Below are 18,604 nucleotides of genomic sequence, written 5' to 3'. Positions count from 1 at the left end.
TTGACCAGGGCCTCATTTCTCAAAAGCATCGTAACTTAAGTAACTAGCACTTAAAAATTGACGTAGATCTACGATTGCTCTGGAGTAATGTTAGAGTGCTTAAGAGCATTGTAAGGACATAGACATACTGTATGCAGACACTTGCAGGATAATAATTATATAGGTCTACTTATCATATCAGCCTATGTATTTTTAATTAGGCTTTCTAATCTCGAGCGTTTGTGTTAAGTGCAGCTTTGAGAAATGCACGTTTGTAAAACTGCTCGTAGGAAATGCTCTTAACAACTAAGATCAATCATTAATCGGAAACGGTGCCCAGGCTGATAAATTGGCAGATATTCAGCCATTATTTAGGTTACTGGCATTGATAACAACACAAGGGTTAGCTTTGTATCAAGTGGCTTTATGGCCGACTGACTGTATACATTGTCCCTAACATAATAAAATCTAACAACCCAAGTGGCAGTGTTGGGTTCGAGGTAACATAGTCGAGCCTAGACCAAGAAACCTTGTTAGAAATTAACAAAATTCCATTATTGAGTACATAAAAAAAATCCACGTTCAAAACTGAGTTCTTGCCTCTCCCAATTCACTATGGAAAGCCTGCAATAACAATTAATATTTTGAGCTTTCGGTCTGATTTGGCGTAAAATCGCTGACTTGCATCATTCGTCCTTGCGTATTTACGTCATGTCTGTAAGCACAGAATATCAGCCATATCACATGTTTCACCTCTCTACAATACAAACATCAATGTGTATGTGGATGCACCATATTAAAACACAAATAATTATATTAAAATATGCAAAGAGTGTTATCTTCATCAAAGCAAGAAATATATCGGTTAAAATTGTTTCATCGACATAAAATGTCACGTTAGGACTCTGCAGGTGAATATCTCCGAGATGATATGGTGAAAACAGGTAACCTCAAACCAGGAGATTCATCCATGCAGAGGAGTAGTACCGAAACACAACTGACAAAAGAAACAAGTCAGTGTTCCTCTGCAAGCTACTTGCAATTTAAGGCTTTAACCACATATTTCGATAATAAGTCCAAAAGTTCCGTAGTGCAGTTTTAAGTTCGAATTGGACTCATGTAACAGCCGAGTCGAGTCCGAGAGAATCTGTTTATGAATCTGTATTTACTAATTACAACTGTCAACTCAACACTAAGCCATTGCATCAATATTTTACAGCATAATCTTATTAATATTACATGACTGTGGCAACATTTTTGCTAAATGAAATTACGTGCTTGAGTACACGTTTTGCTGCAGTTTCCCAGTAAAATGTCCAGCAGGGGGCGCCAAAAGTGAGAGAAATGGTGTGGTTTTCAGACAAGGTTTTTTTTTTTTCGCATAGTGATTCACCTCAGTCCGGGTGGCGGAGGACGAATCCCAGTTGCCTCCGCGTCTGAGACAGTCAACCCGCGCATCTTATCAAGTGGCTTGTTGAGCGCGTTGCCACGGAGACATAGTGCGTGTGGAGGCTTCAAGCCATCCATGGCGGCAACCATGCTCAATTCACCATGCGCCCCACTGAGAACAAACCACATTATAGCGACCACGAGGAGGTTACCCCATGTGACTCTACCCTCCCTAGCAACCGGGCCAATTTGGTTGCTTAGGAGACCTGGCTGGAGTCACTCAGCACGCCCTGGGATTCGAACTAGCGAACTCCAGGGGTGGTAGCCAGCGTATTTTACCACTGAGCTACCCAGGGCCCCCTCAGACAAGGTTTTTTAAGTGAATATTAGATGGAGGCTTTAATGAGTAAAACGTACCTCCCTAACCTAAAACTTGAACCTAAACCTAGCCAATAGTGCTCTGAAGGCAAGTGAGAGGTGAACAAAACAGACATCCTTACCCTTAACATTTTATTTTATTCCCCCTTTTCTCCCAATTTGGAATGCCCAATTCCCAATGCGTTCTAAGTCCTCGTGGTGGCGTAGTGACTCGTCTCAATCCGGGTGGCAGAGGATGAATCTCAGTTGCCTTCGCGTCTGAGATCATCAATCCACGCATTTTATCATGTGGCTTGTCGAGTGCGTTACCGCGGTGACATAGCGGGTGTGGAGGCTTCACGCTATTCTCCGCGGCATCCACTCACAACTCACCACGCGCCCCACCGAGAGTGAGAACCACATTATAGCGACCACAAGGAGGTTACCCCATGTGACTCTACCCTCCCTAGAAACCGGGCCAATTTGGTTGCATAGGAGACCTGGCTGGAGTCACTCACCCATCCTTACCCTAAACAAACACCTAAACCTATCCGATAGTGTGGAAAAAGCAAAAGTGACATGAAAAGAAAATTTTCTGAAGCAACCACAACATTTTGTGTCGCTTCTATGATACTTTCGTCTCACGTGTCAGTTAGCGTGTTTGGCTGGGCTCTAATCACGGTCTGCTGAGTTCAGAGTCGAACCCTCTATCATGTGAGCCACTGTGGAAACTAATCACATTGAAATAAGTGTGGTTAAAATCATTTGGTTAAATAAGTGGTTAAAATCATTTTTCAAAGGATGCATTATAGTGATAGAGTTTCGATATCATGACATAGCAGTGTGTGGGTAATAGTGCGAAAAATAAGTGCATATCAAGTCATAATCATCCGTTGTTGTCGTAATTTGCGTGAAAGTAAATATAACAGTTGTTGTAGCACCTCTAGTGTTCATTTCACCAGGAAACTGCATTGAAACACAGAACATGGCACTCAAAAGTAAATTCGCAAAAATGTAGTTATTACATGATTCGTTGATTGCAGCCATAAAATCAAAAGACATACTGCAACAGAACAATGTTGCACACATTTTTATTATTTTATTTCAATGCCTCACTAAACAAAGCTGTTTTCTGAAATTATTTGCTTATCTTTGGTATCATGAGGTGAAGAATCCATATATTTTAATATTAAGGACATTTTTTGAAAACAAAATATTGCTTAATTATATGCATACCTCTTATGGCCAGAAGAAACAAGTATAGGAATTATTGAATTATTAAGAAAAGTTTCACGAGTTTGTAGGAATTTTTGCATTTCCAAACTTTTCTATGAACTTTTGACATGCATTTTGAAATGGAGTTTAAAAAGATATCTTATATTTTTCACCTCAGACAACCTTATTTGTAAATGACCCATAAACATGATTATTACTTTTAGCTTAAGTTGTAAATACTTAACGTATATAATCCACCGAACCATAATATCCAAGACAAATTGATGAATAGTTCTTGGATGACTCTCTGTTCAGTTCCTGCTCTCTAGTGTCCTGTAGGATCAGTTGAGCCAAACAAACTCAATGTGACAGTAGAGAGAGCCTGTAATAGCTTGAGGGTAAAAAGCTTTCTTGGTGTCTTGCATTGGAAAAAATATTCTCTCACTGTGTTATACAGAGACGTCATCAGCCCCTGGATATCAGACTTTATCAGTTGAAACGTTGCTACAATTGATAACTTTTGTCATGTAGCTATTTAACGTTATAAATCTCCCAGAAATCTCATTTACACTTCCGTATTTTCATACTTACCGAGTTGCAATCGGTCACAAGACATGCGAGCGTCAGTGACAACAAACCCGACAAACATTTAAATGGATGCAAACTAGGAAATATTCATTTTGTTTACCTGAATACCTGGCAGATAAATACATTGCTGCTCCATTGTAAGTGCATTACTTTAACCCTCCTATTGCGTTCAGAATCTGCATACATCTTTTGCAATCACGGGTCAATTTTGACCCGGTGGAATTCAAGCTTATAAATCATTCATAACCTGATGGTTTTTATCTAAACCTATATTGTAAGTCATTAATAGGATCCTAACTGTTCATACATGTAAAAAGATGTATATTTTTGGCATGATAACTGACGAATGTAAAAGTTATTAATATGCCTTTTTTTTTTTTTTTTAAGAAATAATCAAATGTAGAAATTCTTTGACATTTTAAAATATATATTAACTAGAGCAAAACCAGTGTGATCCATGTGAAGACATCTTTTTTATGAACATTTCTGTGAAATTGTATCTAGATATAATATACAATTTACATTAACATCTAACGTGAGAATTAATAGTAATTTCAATGAATTTCCTACAACTCATAATTGCTCAATACAACTTGGTATTCTTTTTCAACTAAACTTCATCAAAACAACTGTACAACTCAAGTACACAACATTAAAATGTGTATTTTGATAGTCTTGATAAAGTCACAAACCTCCTCTATGACATACAAGCGACAGCTGCACTTGTTTCTTTCCCTATTTATTTGTCATCATTATTATAATCACATTTCTGCTTTTAAAAAGGTAAAAATTCCAAATTCTAGTATCAATTAATATTATGTCATTATATTGCATATATAATAATGATATGAGCTGTTAGAAATAATGTGTACAATTAACAAGTATTTACATTGAGTTTAAATTCATTTGTATAAGCGCTAAAATGGTACTGTCTCTTTAACAGTGGTGGCAGTTCAGCGTCTTGCAGTAGAGACGGAGAAATGTTCCTGTTTAATTCAAAGCCATTTTTAACAAAACAAGATGATTTGTCCAGGTATTCCAGTACTTAAATATAAGTGTAAAATGCAATTATTAATTCATACATTTCTAAATACTAAATTAAATCATAAATTGCACTTCAAGGACCTTATGAGATCCAAAGTCAAATTTATGAGATGCTAAATCAAAATGACAGGGGGAAAAAAAAAATCTAAATTATGAGAATTAAGTATCTCATAATTATGACTTTGTATCTCATAATTTTGATTTACCAAAGCAATATATTTTTTTATTTTTTTTACGTGGTGGAGAAATGGGCTTCCATAAAATAGTGTAGAAAAAAGCGACAAAGATTTTGATGTTTAATGGGTCATTTTAATTTATGATAACATAAGGACAGAAACCAATGTTGCAAATTTCGATATATGGTTCATCATTTTTTTTTTGGTTCACAATATTTCGAAATTCACCATATTGTCCCATCCCTAGTTTTCAGCAATGATTCTTATTACTGTAAGTCTATTTATTTATTTATTTATGCTGTATTTCAGTAAAAAAAAAGATGCTGTTGTTAAATTTTTTATTTTATTTTTTTAAATGTGCAAAATTAAAAGACAGAACCAAGGTATTACTATAATTTATAAATACTTTGCAATTAAAATAATACACACTTTTTTTTCCGCATTGCGTTAATGAGAATTGGGGGTAAAATGTGTGTAACTGTAAAAATGTTAATGGCCTAAAAGTAGGATTCATTTTCTATAAGCAAAATATAATTTCTTATTTGTTTCTTTTGATTTTGGGTTAAAATAGGACAAGAACATTTTCTTGACAGGTTTCGTGGGAATCACTCGAATAGTGTAGGTGTGTTGCTTAATCAAATACACAAAAATTGAAAATTAAAAAACACCAAGAGAACAAATCATATTGTAGTTCAATCTTTAATTAGAAAATCTACATATATACAGTATACATGTACTGTAGCAAATATCGTTGATTCCATAGGCCGCATGATAACACCGAAGATCATCGGAACGTTATAAATAAAGTTTTATTTGAAATATCTATTCCGTGGTTTTCCCCGTCATGGGAACACAACACACGCTCTCTTTGTCCATCAATTGCAGTTGAACTGAGCATCAGTCATCGCTCTCAGCCTTTGACAGACGTAAAAAAACAACAAAAACAAGATCAGTCAAGACAAAATGGCAGTCGGAAACCTGAGTCAGCATAGTTTTGGATAGAACAGACACCCTGAATCCAGTTTGACAAAAGCAGCTTTTGAAGTGGAGTATATAGTGTAAGAGTTTCCCCCAATGTTTGAAAGAAACTCCTTTAAACGGTAGAATAAGGTTGTGTACATTAAAATTAGTGGTAACACTTTACAATAAGGTTGCATTTGTTAACATTATTAACAATGAACAATATTTTGACACCATTTATTAATCCTGGTTAATGTTAAATTCAACATACACTAAAACATTTGTAAATTTAAAAGTTGTATGTGTTAACATTAGTTAATGCACTATGAACTTGAATTTACAATACAGAATTGTATTTTTATAAACTAACATTAACCAAGATTAATAGATGCTGTAATATCAAACTGATCAATTGTTAGTCCATGATAGCTAATGCATTAACATAATTGTAAAGTGTTACCCAAATTAGTTAACATGAACTAACAATGAACAAAGCTTCGTCAGAATTTATTAATCTTGGCTAATGTTAATTTCTACATATACTGATAAAGCTTTAACATTAGTTATACATTTAGCATTAGTATGGAGCTAGAACAATGACAAAAGTATTTAAATCTAAAATCTGTTGATTTGTATTTGTTTGTTGTGCATTTTATATATTTGTATTTTTAAATGGAAGATTTTTTTATTTAGCATTTCTCAGAGGTGGAATTAGCAGTAAAAATTCAGATTATAGAATTAAGAACTCCAAAATACAAATCTCTTAAATTCAGATAGTAAAAAACTAGAGCAAAAGTTAAAGGACAGATATTTTTTTATTTTTTTTTCACAGCTAATTCCACCACTAAAAAAAATGTAAAAAAAAAAGAAAAAAAAAAAAAAAAAGAAAAAGAATGTGCTGTTTAAAAATACAGATATTTTTATTATATATATATATGATACATATATATATGATATTTATATATATATATATGTATATGATATATTTATATATATATATATATATGATATATTTATATATATATATATATATATATATATATGATATTTTTATTATAAATGTATTTTTTGTGGCATATTTTATACATTTATAAAATACACCACAAAAATCTTTAGTTTTGTTAAATGTCTAGTATTCAAATAATTGTTTTTTCAATGTAAATACTTTAGTCATTGTTCAAGCTCCATACATTAATTAATGCATTATGAACTAACGATAAACAATATTATATATCTAAATTAACATGAATCAGAATTCTTTATACCTAATGCATAAACATACAGAAACGTATTGTAAAATGTTACCAACGGTAGGTTTGGTGCGGAGAACGAACCTTCCCTACATATGCAGATGAAATGAACCTAGTATAATAAAGTTATCTTTTACATTTATAGAGAAATGTGGTAAAAACAGTCATACATTCCCATTGCAGCCCAAGAGGACAGAATAAACAAAAAGACCTGTCGGAAAGATAGACAGTGCTTGTATCGATGCAATATATCTAATCCAAAGATACAATGCCGAGGAAAAAAAAAAACATCACAGTAAAATATAGTTATTAATTTCATTTTGATCATTAAATATCTGTCATTCCTTAAAGGGATAGTTCACCCAAAAATTAATATTCTGTCATTTACGTACCCTCTTGTCATTCGATGACTTTTCTTTCTTAAAGGGACAGCTCACCCAAAAACGAAAATTCAATCATTGTTTACTCACCCCTGTGTTGTTATAACCCTATATGACTTTCTTTCTTTTTCTTAACACAAAGGGAGAAATTGTGAAATGATGTTGTTCTCAGTGATGTCATACAATGGCAGTTTATGGTGACCACCTCTTCAAGCTTCAAAAGAACACAAAAGTATAATTCAGAAATTGAATAGATAATTCCATGAGACTCATGATTGTTATGAAAGCATACGATAAGGTTTAGAGAGAAACCAACTGAAATCTAATGTACTGTATTATTTTGTGAAACTATGGACTGACCGTTGATCTCCTGTGTGCGTTCATGATAGGGTACGAGAGCAACAGTTCACACAGCCCCCTCGCGACATTAGGGTGTTCAAGCAAAAACTCGAAACTCAAAAACTTACACAAAAGCAGAAAACAGAACTTACTAAACATGTCTGAAGAGTTTTTAGTTGAAGAGTTGATGCATTTCTATGCCCAGCCTTATTTTTCAGATTACTCGGAAACAAACAGAAACATTGAGGATTCTACAGGCAGCCACAGTCACACTGTGTCCTAACCTGATGGCAAACGACACGCGATAATAGGTATATTTTCTATACATAATCAGAGTTTTTGTCCTAACCAGCAGTTATGAGTGATGATACATTCTATCGATCGATTGTTTCCTATTTTCGGCATCACGCAGTAACTCCGTCAGGTGTGAACTGGCACAGGTCCAAAAACATTGAAAAAAAATAAGGCTGGGCATAGAAATGCATCAATTCTTCAACTACAAACTCTTCAGACATGTTTAGTAAGTTCTGTTCTCTGTTTTGTGTGCAGCTGTGTTGTGTTCTGGTGTCACTATCGCTGTGGAGGACCTGTTTTTATATAAACAAAACTAGTCTTCATTAAACGCCCCAATATCGCGAGCGGGAGCTGCATGAACTGTTGCTCTCATGCCCTATCATGAACGTGCACAGGAGATCAACGGTCAGTCAACAGTTTTACTAAATAATACATTAGATTTTGGTTCTCTCTAAACCTTATCGTATGCTTTTATAACAATCATGAGTGTCATGGAATAATTTATTAGACTTCTGAATTATACTTTTGTGTCCTTTTGAAGCTTGAAGAGGTGGTCACCATAAACTGCCATTGTATGACATCACCGAGAACAACATTATTTCACAATTTCTCCCTTTGTGTTAAGAAAAAGAAAGAAAGTCATATAGGGTTATAACAACCCAAGGGTGATTAAACAATGACTGAATTTTCATTTTTGGGTGAACTAATCCTTTAACACAGAGGGAGAATTTTTGAAGAATGTTTACGCTGCTTTCTTCCATCTAATAAAAATGGATGTTGATCAGGGGCTGTCAAGCTCCAAAAAGGACAAAAAAGCACCATAAAAGCTTCATATAAGAAGTCCATACGACACTATATTCCAAGTCTTCTGAAGCCATACGATGGCTTTGTGTGAGGAACAGACTGAAATTTAAGCCGTATTCAATGAAAATCTTGAATGACAACTTTGGTCACAATTTCCTTTCTTTGTATGGAAAAGAGCAGCTTGGACATTATATCATATATAAATAACTTATTTTGTGTTCGATAGAAAAAAAAAAAGTCATACAGGTTTTGAAAAACATAGCTGTGAGTAAACCATGACAGAAAAGTCTTTTTAGGTCAACTACTTTTTAACCTACCAGACCCCTCTGTTGGCAACAAGAGTTTGGCGGCTTTTCCTCAACAAAACCAGCAGACGCTTTAAATCTCGATGAATGCAACATTTGTCCTATTGTTCTGTAGCAGGCACTGAAGTACTATGGCCAAAGAGGGTTTGTCAAACCACCCTGAATGTGGTCACTATTTACATTTTTGTTAAAAAAACCAATGCGATCCCTTTGCATGTCAGTGTTTAAAGCGGATTAAGTTAACATCTTTGATACAGCAGTTATATGGGATAGCTAATGCAGTTTGCTTGCTCTGTCCGGCTTTTAAGGTTCCGATGTCCATCTGCGTTCGTTTGGTGTGCATTTATTTACAGTTCATTTGTAGGCAGTGGAAAAAAAATAGTCTTTGTAAATAACTGACGCAAACAGCAGCGTGTCAAGTTCTCAGTTTTGGGCTCCAGAACTCAGTGCTTCTGTATGTTCTGGCCGATGGCTGTGGCTTCAAACGTTAATATAATTGTTCAATTAGATTGTTGGTTGGTCTTGCTAGTACATTCGAGTGACAGCAAAGAGCACAAACGCTCTGATATGATTAAGGACTGTCAGTCCAGTTAAAGGCCAACCTTCAGAGGCTGAAAACTATTCAGATGAGACAACAAATGTCTAATCACTTTTCCTCCAATCTGTCCCATATTCTTTCACTTTTGATCTTTTCTTTCTTACTAACCTAGTCATTCCCTCCTCTATCCTTTATATTTCCCCCAGATTTTCCCTCTCTCTCTTTGCCTCTTTTCTCGCAGGCCCATCTCGCGCTCTGGTTGGTTCAGAGACTACTGATTGGTTTGGTCACCAGTGTGCTACTGGCCCGACTTCTTGTCTTTCTGGAAACTGAAGCTAGTACGGCGGTTCAGTTTGCGTTGTTTCTGGGCGAAGTAATCTGCCCTTGAAGTGCTGGCACGAGACTCCAGGATGTAGTTCACCTGAAAGAGGAAAAAACGTACTTCCTGTTAATGGGACTAAATTTATACAAATACACAATTTATAGTAAAAAAAAAAAAAAAAAAAAAGAGGTCTAAATTCACAATTAAGATTGAATTAGTGTGTTATCAATGCGTTGTTTTTTCTATGGCCAGTATTACAGAGCAGGGTGGCTGATGTAATGCAAATATAAATACATTATAAACTGTATTGGTAGCAAATATCAGAAAATATGATAATGTCTTACAAACATTATTTTTTTTTCTTGTCTGGATCTATTAATTTATTTAAAAAAAATACACTGAAAATGCAATTCACACAAAACAGTTACTTGAATACAGCTCTACAAAGAAAATGTTTACAATTTCTGAGTTCAAAGTCATTTTAATTTTATTTCTAGGGCTTAAAGAGCACCTATTATGGTTTTTGAACGTGCCTAATTTTGTTTTAAAGGTCTCATACAATAGATTTACATGCATCCAAGGTCAAAAAACACTTTCATTTGCTCATAATTTAAATTGCAGCATTACCTTTTTTTCCCAGTGTCAAAAACGACTCGTTCAATGATCCGTTCTAAAGGATTCATTCTAAACTCCTCCTTTCAGAGAGCCTACTCTGCTCTGATTGGCCTTATTTGAGAACAATCCCTTTGGCAGGTTTATTATAGTTTTTATTTAGTTTTCTTATTATTTAATCTTCAATCGGTTATTCCGATGTAGTTTAATTTTCATTAGATTGCACTCCGACTGTTAGTTTGAGTAATTTCTGATTCTTCTGTTTAGTTCAGTGTAGTTCGTTTTTAGTTTAGTTTTAGTATTTTATGGCTGACAAAGCGAAAACTTTTAGAAGGTCGTCTTTACTTACCTCTATCTTCTAGCATTTGCATGTCTAATGAAGTCGGATTGTCAGTGTTTAAAATGTTATAATATACAGTGTACTAAAAACTAAAAATAATTTGAGGTTGTTTTTTATTTTATTTTATTTAGTTTTGGAAAAAGTATTTTAGTTTATTTTCAGTTTTGTCCAACCATGTTAGTTTCTAGTTATATTTCAGATAAAGGGATAGAGGTTTGACATCCTCCACAGTGCTTTAAAGGGATAGTTCACCCAAAAATGAAAATTCTCTCATCGTTTACTCACCCTCAAGTAATCCCAGATGTGTGTGACTTTCTTTCTTCTGCTGAACACAAATGCAGATTTTTAGAAGAATATTTCAGCTCTGTAGGTCCATACAATGCAAGTCAACAGGGACCAAAACACACATAAAGGCAGCATAAAAGTCATCCATACAATTCCAGTGGTTAAATCCATGTCTTCAGAAGTGATATGATAGGTGTGGGTGAGCAATAGATCAATACTTAAGTCCTTTTTTATTATAAATCTCCACTTTTACTTTCACATTTTTTTTTTTGCTTTTGGTGATTCACTTTCTTTGTGCATATCACCAAACTACTGGGCAGGGAGGAGAATTTATATTAAAAAAGGACTTAAATATTGATCTGTTTCTCACCCACACGTATCATATCACTTCTGAAGATATGGATTTGGATATAGATATGGAACCACTGGACTCGTATGGACTACTTTTATGCTGCCTTTATGTGCTTTTTGGACCTTCAAAGTTCTGGTCACCATTCACTTGCATTGTATGGACCTACAGAGCAGAGATATTTTTCTAAAAATCTTTGTGTTCAGCAGAAGAAAGAAAGTCATACACATCTGGGATGGCATGAGGGTGAGTAAATGATGAGAGAATTTTCATTTTGGGGTGAACTATTCCTTTAACTAAACTGTTTTCATTTTGTTTTCATTAATGAAAATAACACTGTACATTGGTCCATCATTAATGTGAATAAAAACATTGAGAGACTTAGAATGAGAATAAACTTACCTTGAGCACAATCTCGTTGACAGTAGCAGCGTCACATTCAAAGTACAGCGCTTTGTAGTCATGGTTGCTAAGATATGTCAGCTTAAATATTGCATGACCTACAAAAAAAATAAAAAAATAAAAAATAAATAAATAAAAATGGTCCTTACAGACTCAAGGTCAAAGCGGTTCACTTTGAAAGGCTAGAATGCACGACTGTGAATGAGACGTAATGGCCAGCGGAAAAACAAAGCACACGCTAAATAGTTCAACTGAGAGTGACTGTGAGACTCTGGTCGGAGCATCTGTGATTACAGCAGATTATAGCAAATTCAGCAATCTTTCTGCACTTCATTAATCACCGTTAGCATCGTGCATCTGGAGAGCTAAACTAACAAGAGATGTCTGCATCACTTACAAATGCAAACCTTAAAGAGAGACGACGTAAATGCTGTTTTTAGTAACAGACTTCCTGTTTACACCAAGTGCAATAAAAAAAAAAGCAATCTCTTTGGCCAATTTGCAGTGCTGTACTTAATTTATAAGAATATTATACATTCGATCATATAGAATATTATACATACTTAACTATGATTTTTTTCCCCCATATGGTGGAATAAAATCTGCTAAATGGATTTCAATGTGGAAAAATGTGTTAAATGGTAACTGAAAGGAGTATCAAATAAGTAAAAATATTTAATAAATGAACATGCAAAAATATTTTTTTTTGCATGTGTTTCTCCACTGTTTCTGGATAAATCCACAATCATAATATGAATTTTAAGTTAATTACAATTATAGTATTATTATTATTTTACTAAAGTATGAGCAAAACTGACTTGGACTCTTCTCCTCCACCAGGTCGCAGGCACACAGCAGGTCAGAGTCAATGGAGATCGGCTTCTGTCGAATCCAGAATTTCGTACTCGTCTTCTGATTGGTGACTGGATCGATCTCTACCTTTTCACCGGAAATACCTGGAGAAGGGTTTTAAAGTAAAAGGGTCAATGACGTGATGCTAATTTTTTTGTCCGTGTCTAATAAGTTATTAAAAAAATACATTACAAATGCACTTTACACAAAACAATTACTTATTATGATGAACATGTTTCAAAGTTCAAAGTTATTTAAATATTTTTTCTGGGGCTTAAAGCCAAAAATGTCATGTGGTGCAACCGTCTGGAGACAGTAAAAAAATTCAGTCTCATTAAAAGATGAAAAAAAAAATAAAAAAAAAAATAAGCTGGCATGAGTTGTGCTGAATAATCTTTTATTATTATTTCTTTTAAAAAAATGCAGTGAACCATTTTTATTTTAAAGTATGATTAATATTCAAAAAACTTTTTTCCACCAAATCAGTCACGTGGTGCAACCAACATGTAGGTAAAAATTTTGTTATATGACAAAAATCATAAAACAGAGAAGACCTCTTTAGACCCGCAAGACCGTGTGAAGATTTAAAAACATATTATTTTGTCATGTCATATTATATATTAATATTTTGACATTTTAATGAAAAGCCACATTTGGTTCAGGTCATTTGGTGCAACCATGAGAAAACTTCTTGATATTCTTAAATTAAAAATGATGAAAAAATATTTAAAAACAAAACATTTTCACCTTGAAACATATGTTTGAAAACTTTTTTTGAAATGAATGATGATGTTGTGTACACACGTATTCAAGGTGCAAGAACTATTTTAATACCTTTTACATGATAGTTGCACCACATGACATTTTTAAAGTCATTAAATACTTTTTTGTGCGCAAAATGCTATAAATGTTTTTCAAACAATTTGTAACATTAACATAAATCCAAAGATTACATGTCTTCGAACTTGAAACGTGTGTTAAACTAGATTAAAAAAAAAAAAATGTATCACCTCAGACAACCTTATTGTCAATGACCCAAAAACATTTGACAATTAAGATGTATATTAGTGTTTTATATCAAAACGGTTTACAAAAGAAGTCCACATCTTAAAGATGAAACATATGCTGAAGCTGTAATTTAAATATGAATAGGGAAACATTCATTCCATATGAAACATTGTGAGAGGGGTTTGGAAAATTATTACAGGTCTATCTCACAAACACACACACAGCCTATCCATAATGGATGTGACAGCTGCCCATCATTCAAATGACATAAAAAAAAAAAAAAAATAGCATGCAAACATCAGCGTGTCAGAAGAAAAATTCCAGCCTGTCAATCACAGTGAAATTCCAGAAGAGATTCCACAGCACAAACAGGCTTCCTGTGCCTGGAGCACTGCTGTAATTGGGATGGAACTGGGATTGTAGTAACTGACAGCTGGGCTGGAATATTTTGTGTATTCATAACAAAAATAAAGTCTTCGATATTGAGTTATGCGCTTTGAGAGCTAGAGAGAAACTGAGAAGTCAAGAAAAACAAGAAAGAACTGGAGAGACTTACATATGGTACCTATATTATAATATAGTATTTAGTGATGTACTACACAATGCACAACGATGACTCTAAGACATTACAGATATCACAGCTTCATTTTCTGTTAATGCATGATTTTCTGTAAAGCTGCTTTGAAATGATGTATGTTGTAAAAAGCACTATACAAATAAAAATGTCTTGACTACACTATACTACACAATGCTATTTTGTGCCTAATATACATAAAATAATCACAATAAATTTGCAATGATTTTGCTGACAATATAAAATAAACAACACCATGAATACCACGATGATTTTAATGCACTTTTCATTTGGTCATTACGTTTTTTAAAAACTGTGTCATTATCGTGCGACCTGCGAGTACAGAGCCCCTCTCACACAGACATCCCAGCATTAATCCAGGGAAAAATCATTCCAGGAACTGTTCTGGGACTAAAAAATGTTTTCATTCACACCGCAAGAGCTTTCCCGTAATCTGTGCTCACATTCACACACATCTCTCGATTATCGTATTAAGACCAAAGTGACATCACAATGTGACGTCTAATGTACAGCGTCTTGAGTTTACTGATAACCATTTTCATTTTCATAATTTCATCCTCTTGTAAACAAATAAATTGCGCGGATGGCGAGTAGCTCCCTGGTAAGGAGATTTGCATGATAGACAATTTTATTGATTATATTCTGCCATTTAGGCCTATTTTTATAAATAGCTCATAAGATAATTTTTGTTTTGTTTGATGTTAATTGTTTTTGTGTTATTGGCTGCTGTCTACTAACTGAAATGCCTCCCAAGGACAATAAAGACTGAAATTGAAAGTGCTAACTGTCCAAAAAAACAACAACAACAACAACAAAAACAAACAAACAAAATTAATGGTGGTGCATTGCAATATTATTAATATTAAATAATAGAAAAATTTTATTTAAAAAAACGAATAATTTTCAATGATACTGTGCTGCAACAGTTTAGTTGTGCATTGGATTCAGTTTGTGTAAATGCACTTGAGGTTCAAAGTATTGTTCTTTTTTCACAATAATTTTACACATGTCTGGTACAAATATGTGGTCTTGTTTTATTACAGCTTGTACTTTTTCGCCATCTACCTGGAAAAAAGGAAAGTAATTTGTGCTCTATGCTTGTGCAGGCCCCTACATTTACATAAAGGATAGGGTATTTCACTCACAAAGAACTCTATTTATAGATCCCCCACCCCAGCACCCCCAGATCATCACCGATCCTCCACCTGGTCATCTGATGGTTAGACGGAGACCTGGAGAGGCCTTCAAGCCACAGTGTCTCGCACCCACTGTGAAATTTGGTGGAGGATCATTGATGACCTGGGGGTGCTTCAACAAGGCTGAAATCGGGCAGATTCGTCTTTGTGAAGGACGCATGAATGAAGACACGTACAAGGTTAACCTAGAAGAAAACTTGCTTCCTTCTGCTCTGACAATGTTCCCCAACTCTGAGGATTGGTTTTTCCAGCAGGACAATGCTCCATGCCACACAGCCAGGTCAATCAAGGTGTGGATGGAGGAGCACCGGATCAAGACCCTGTCATGGTCAAGCCCAATCTCCAGCCCTGAACCCCATTGAAAACCTCTGGAATGTGATCAAGAGGAAGATGGATGGCCACAAGCCATCAAACAAAGCCGAGCTGCTTGAATTTTTGCATCAGGAGTGGCAAAAGTCACCCAACAGCAATGTGAAAGACTGGTAGAGAGCATGCCAAGGGTTATTCCACCAAATATTGATTTCTGAACTCTTCCTAAGTTAAAACATTAGTATTATGTTGTTTAAATATGAATATGAACTTGTTTTCTTTGCATTATTTGAGGTCTGAAAACACTGCATCTTTTTTGTTATTTTGACCAGTTGTCATTTTCTGCAAATAAATGCTCTAAATGACAATATTTCTATTTGGAATTTGGGAGAAATGTTGTCAGTACTTTATAGAATAAAACAAAAATGTTCATTTTACTCAAACACATACCTATAAATAGTAAATCCAGAGAAACTGATAATGTTCCAGTGGTCTCTTAATTTTTTCCAGAACTGCATTTATTAGAGCTGTCGGAATTAACGTGTTAATCGCATTAGATTAATTAAAAAAGTTTGATGCGTTCATTTGTCTTAATCGCAATTAACGCATTTACCATTAATACAGCATTAGCCAGCATAAACACTTGTTGGGAGGGAGTGTGAAGGATTTACATGTTTCCACGCTTGTTTTGATTACTGGGTGGGTTATACCCCACACCCCTCCATCCCACCTGGAATCTACGCCACTGACAACAGAGGACGGTTTGACCACTCAGTTTGTCTCGATCACACTTAATAATAAAGCGTAATAATAAAGTCATTATGTACAACCACGGAATAGCGATATCTCATTGTTCAAACACCAGCCAAAACATTTAACTCACCATCTTCACCAACAGCCAGGTACAGCATCCCACATTTCTTTCTTTGTTAATTAATCCTTATAAAAAGTTGAGGGCAATAGAGCACTTTAATACAAGTGTCTTTCAATACAAGGCTGAGGTAAGTTCTGAATTTACCGACTACATGTGCTGTCGGGTGCATTTGTTTACATTTGGCAACACACTCGGCTGTATATGGGTATTGTCGTTAACCCTTTAGACCTGCTCTCAATGTAGTAGTATAAAAAAATGGCAGTTTTATTTTAAGTCTATGACTTGTAGTTTTAAATGATAAAACCGAATGTCTGCTTTATATATATATATATATATATATATATATATATATATATATATATATATAATTAAAATAATGTAATATTGTTTTTGTGTGATTTTATTTTATTATTATTATTATTTGGTTTTCCTATGAGTTGTAATTAAAATAAAAACACACTAGACTAAAAATATATGCTTATTCTGTGCAATATCTACCTTTTCATATCAACTTCACAGCAAAAATAGATGCCGAAACTCCCGCAGCAGTGCAGCTCATGTGCTGCTTCTGCTTCCAATGTAAATACACTAATTTGTTAACATGGATGGCGAAAAAAAGAGATTTAATGCCTATTGAAATGAACACTAAACCTATGGGGACTAAATCCATCTTTACACAGTAAAGGTGACACAGAAGCTGCAACTGAAGTGGCAATTAGATGTATTTTTACAGAACAGGAATAAATACATGTACACAGCAGTTGCAAATGCATAAATAATGAGATGAACATTTAAATTATGAATATAGAAATATGAAATGAATGAAAATATGAATGAATGCTCAACCTGTGGGGTCTAATTGTTTCAATTAGTCAACCTCCCAATTAGATTTGGGAAATGTTTAATGTTACTTGAACTGGTGATATTTTAGTGCATTGTCTTTATATTGTGGAAGGCTTTGTTTGGAAACTGTTAATAAAGCATTATATTGTTCCATAATATGTTGTTTTCTTTCTTATGATGGAAATAAATGCATTATGACAGGAAAATAAGTATATATGACGTCAAATTTCAGCATTTTCAAAATCTGCAATTAATCGGGATAAAAAATTGTAATTGACTGACAGCCCTAATATATATTTATATATATACACATACATACACACACACACACCGATCAGTCACAACATTAAAACCACCTGCCTAATATTGTGTAGGTCCCCCTCGTGCCGCCAAAACAGCACCAACCCGCATCTTAGAATAGCATTCAGAGATGATGATATTCTTCTCACTATAGTTGTACAGAGTGGTTATCTGAGTTACTGTAGACTTTGTCAGTTCAAACCAGTCTGGCCATTCTCTGTTGACCTCTCTCATCAACAAGGCGTTTCCGTCCACAGAACTGCCGCTCACTGGATGTTTTTTGTTTTTGGCACCATTCGGAGTAAATTCTAGAGACTGCTGTGTGTGAAAATCCCAGGAGATCAGCAGTTACAGAAATACTCAAACCAGCCCATCTGGCACCAACAATCACCCATGTGATTATCTAATCAGCCAATCATGTGGCAGCAGTGAAGTGCATAAAATCATGCAGATACGGGTCAGGAACTTCAGTTAATGTTCACATCAACCATCAGAATGGGGAAAAAATGTGATCTCAGTGATTTGGACCGTGGCATGATTGTTGGTGGCAGACGGGCTGGTTTGTGTATTTCTGTAACTGCTGATCTCCTGAGATTTTCACACACAACAGTCTCTAGAATTTACTCAGAATGGTGCCAAAAACAAAAAAACACTTTCGGTAAGCAGAAGTTCTGCATACGGAAACACCTTGTTGATGAG

General features: G+C 34.7%; 1 protein-coding gene across 2 annotated transcripts in view; it reads right to left on the bottom strand.

Moving 5' to 3' along the window:
• Positions 1–8,627: 8,627 nt before the first annotated feature.
• The window catches only part of mapkap1 (MAPK associated protein 1), a 54,032-nt gene continuing 44,055 nt past the window's right edge, over positions 8,628–18,604 (bottom strand). For both annotated transcript variants that reach the window (XM_051667711.1, XM_051667720.1), the window contains exons 10-12: positions 12,747–12,884; positions 11,929–12,026; positions 8,628–10,039 (exon numbers count right to left, since the gene is read on the bottom strand). In XM_051667711.1, the coding sequence (XP_051523671.1) occupies positions 9,917–10,039; positions 11,929–12,026; positions 12,747–12,884 (359 nt within the window). In that variant the 3' untranslated portion in view covers positions 8,628–9,916. The remainder of the gene's footprint in view (positions 10,040–11,928; positions 12,027–12,746; positions 12,885–18,604) is intronic.

Source organism: Myxocyprinus asiaticus, chromosome 3, assembly GCF_019703515.2.
Source record: "Myxocyprinus asiaticus isolate MX2 ecotype Aquarium Trade chromosome 3, UBuf_Myxa_2, whole genome shotgun sequence".
Classification (NCBI taxonomy): domain Eukaryota; kingdom Metazoa; phylum Chordata; class Actinopteri; order Cypriniformes; family Catostomidae; genus Myxocyprinus; species Myxocyprinus asiaticus.
This window is presented reverse-complemented; position numbering and strand designations above follow the sequence as displayed.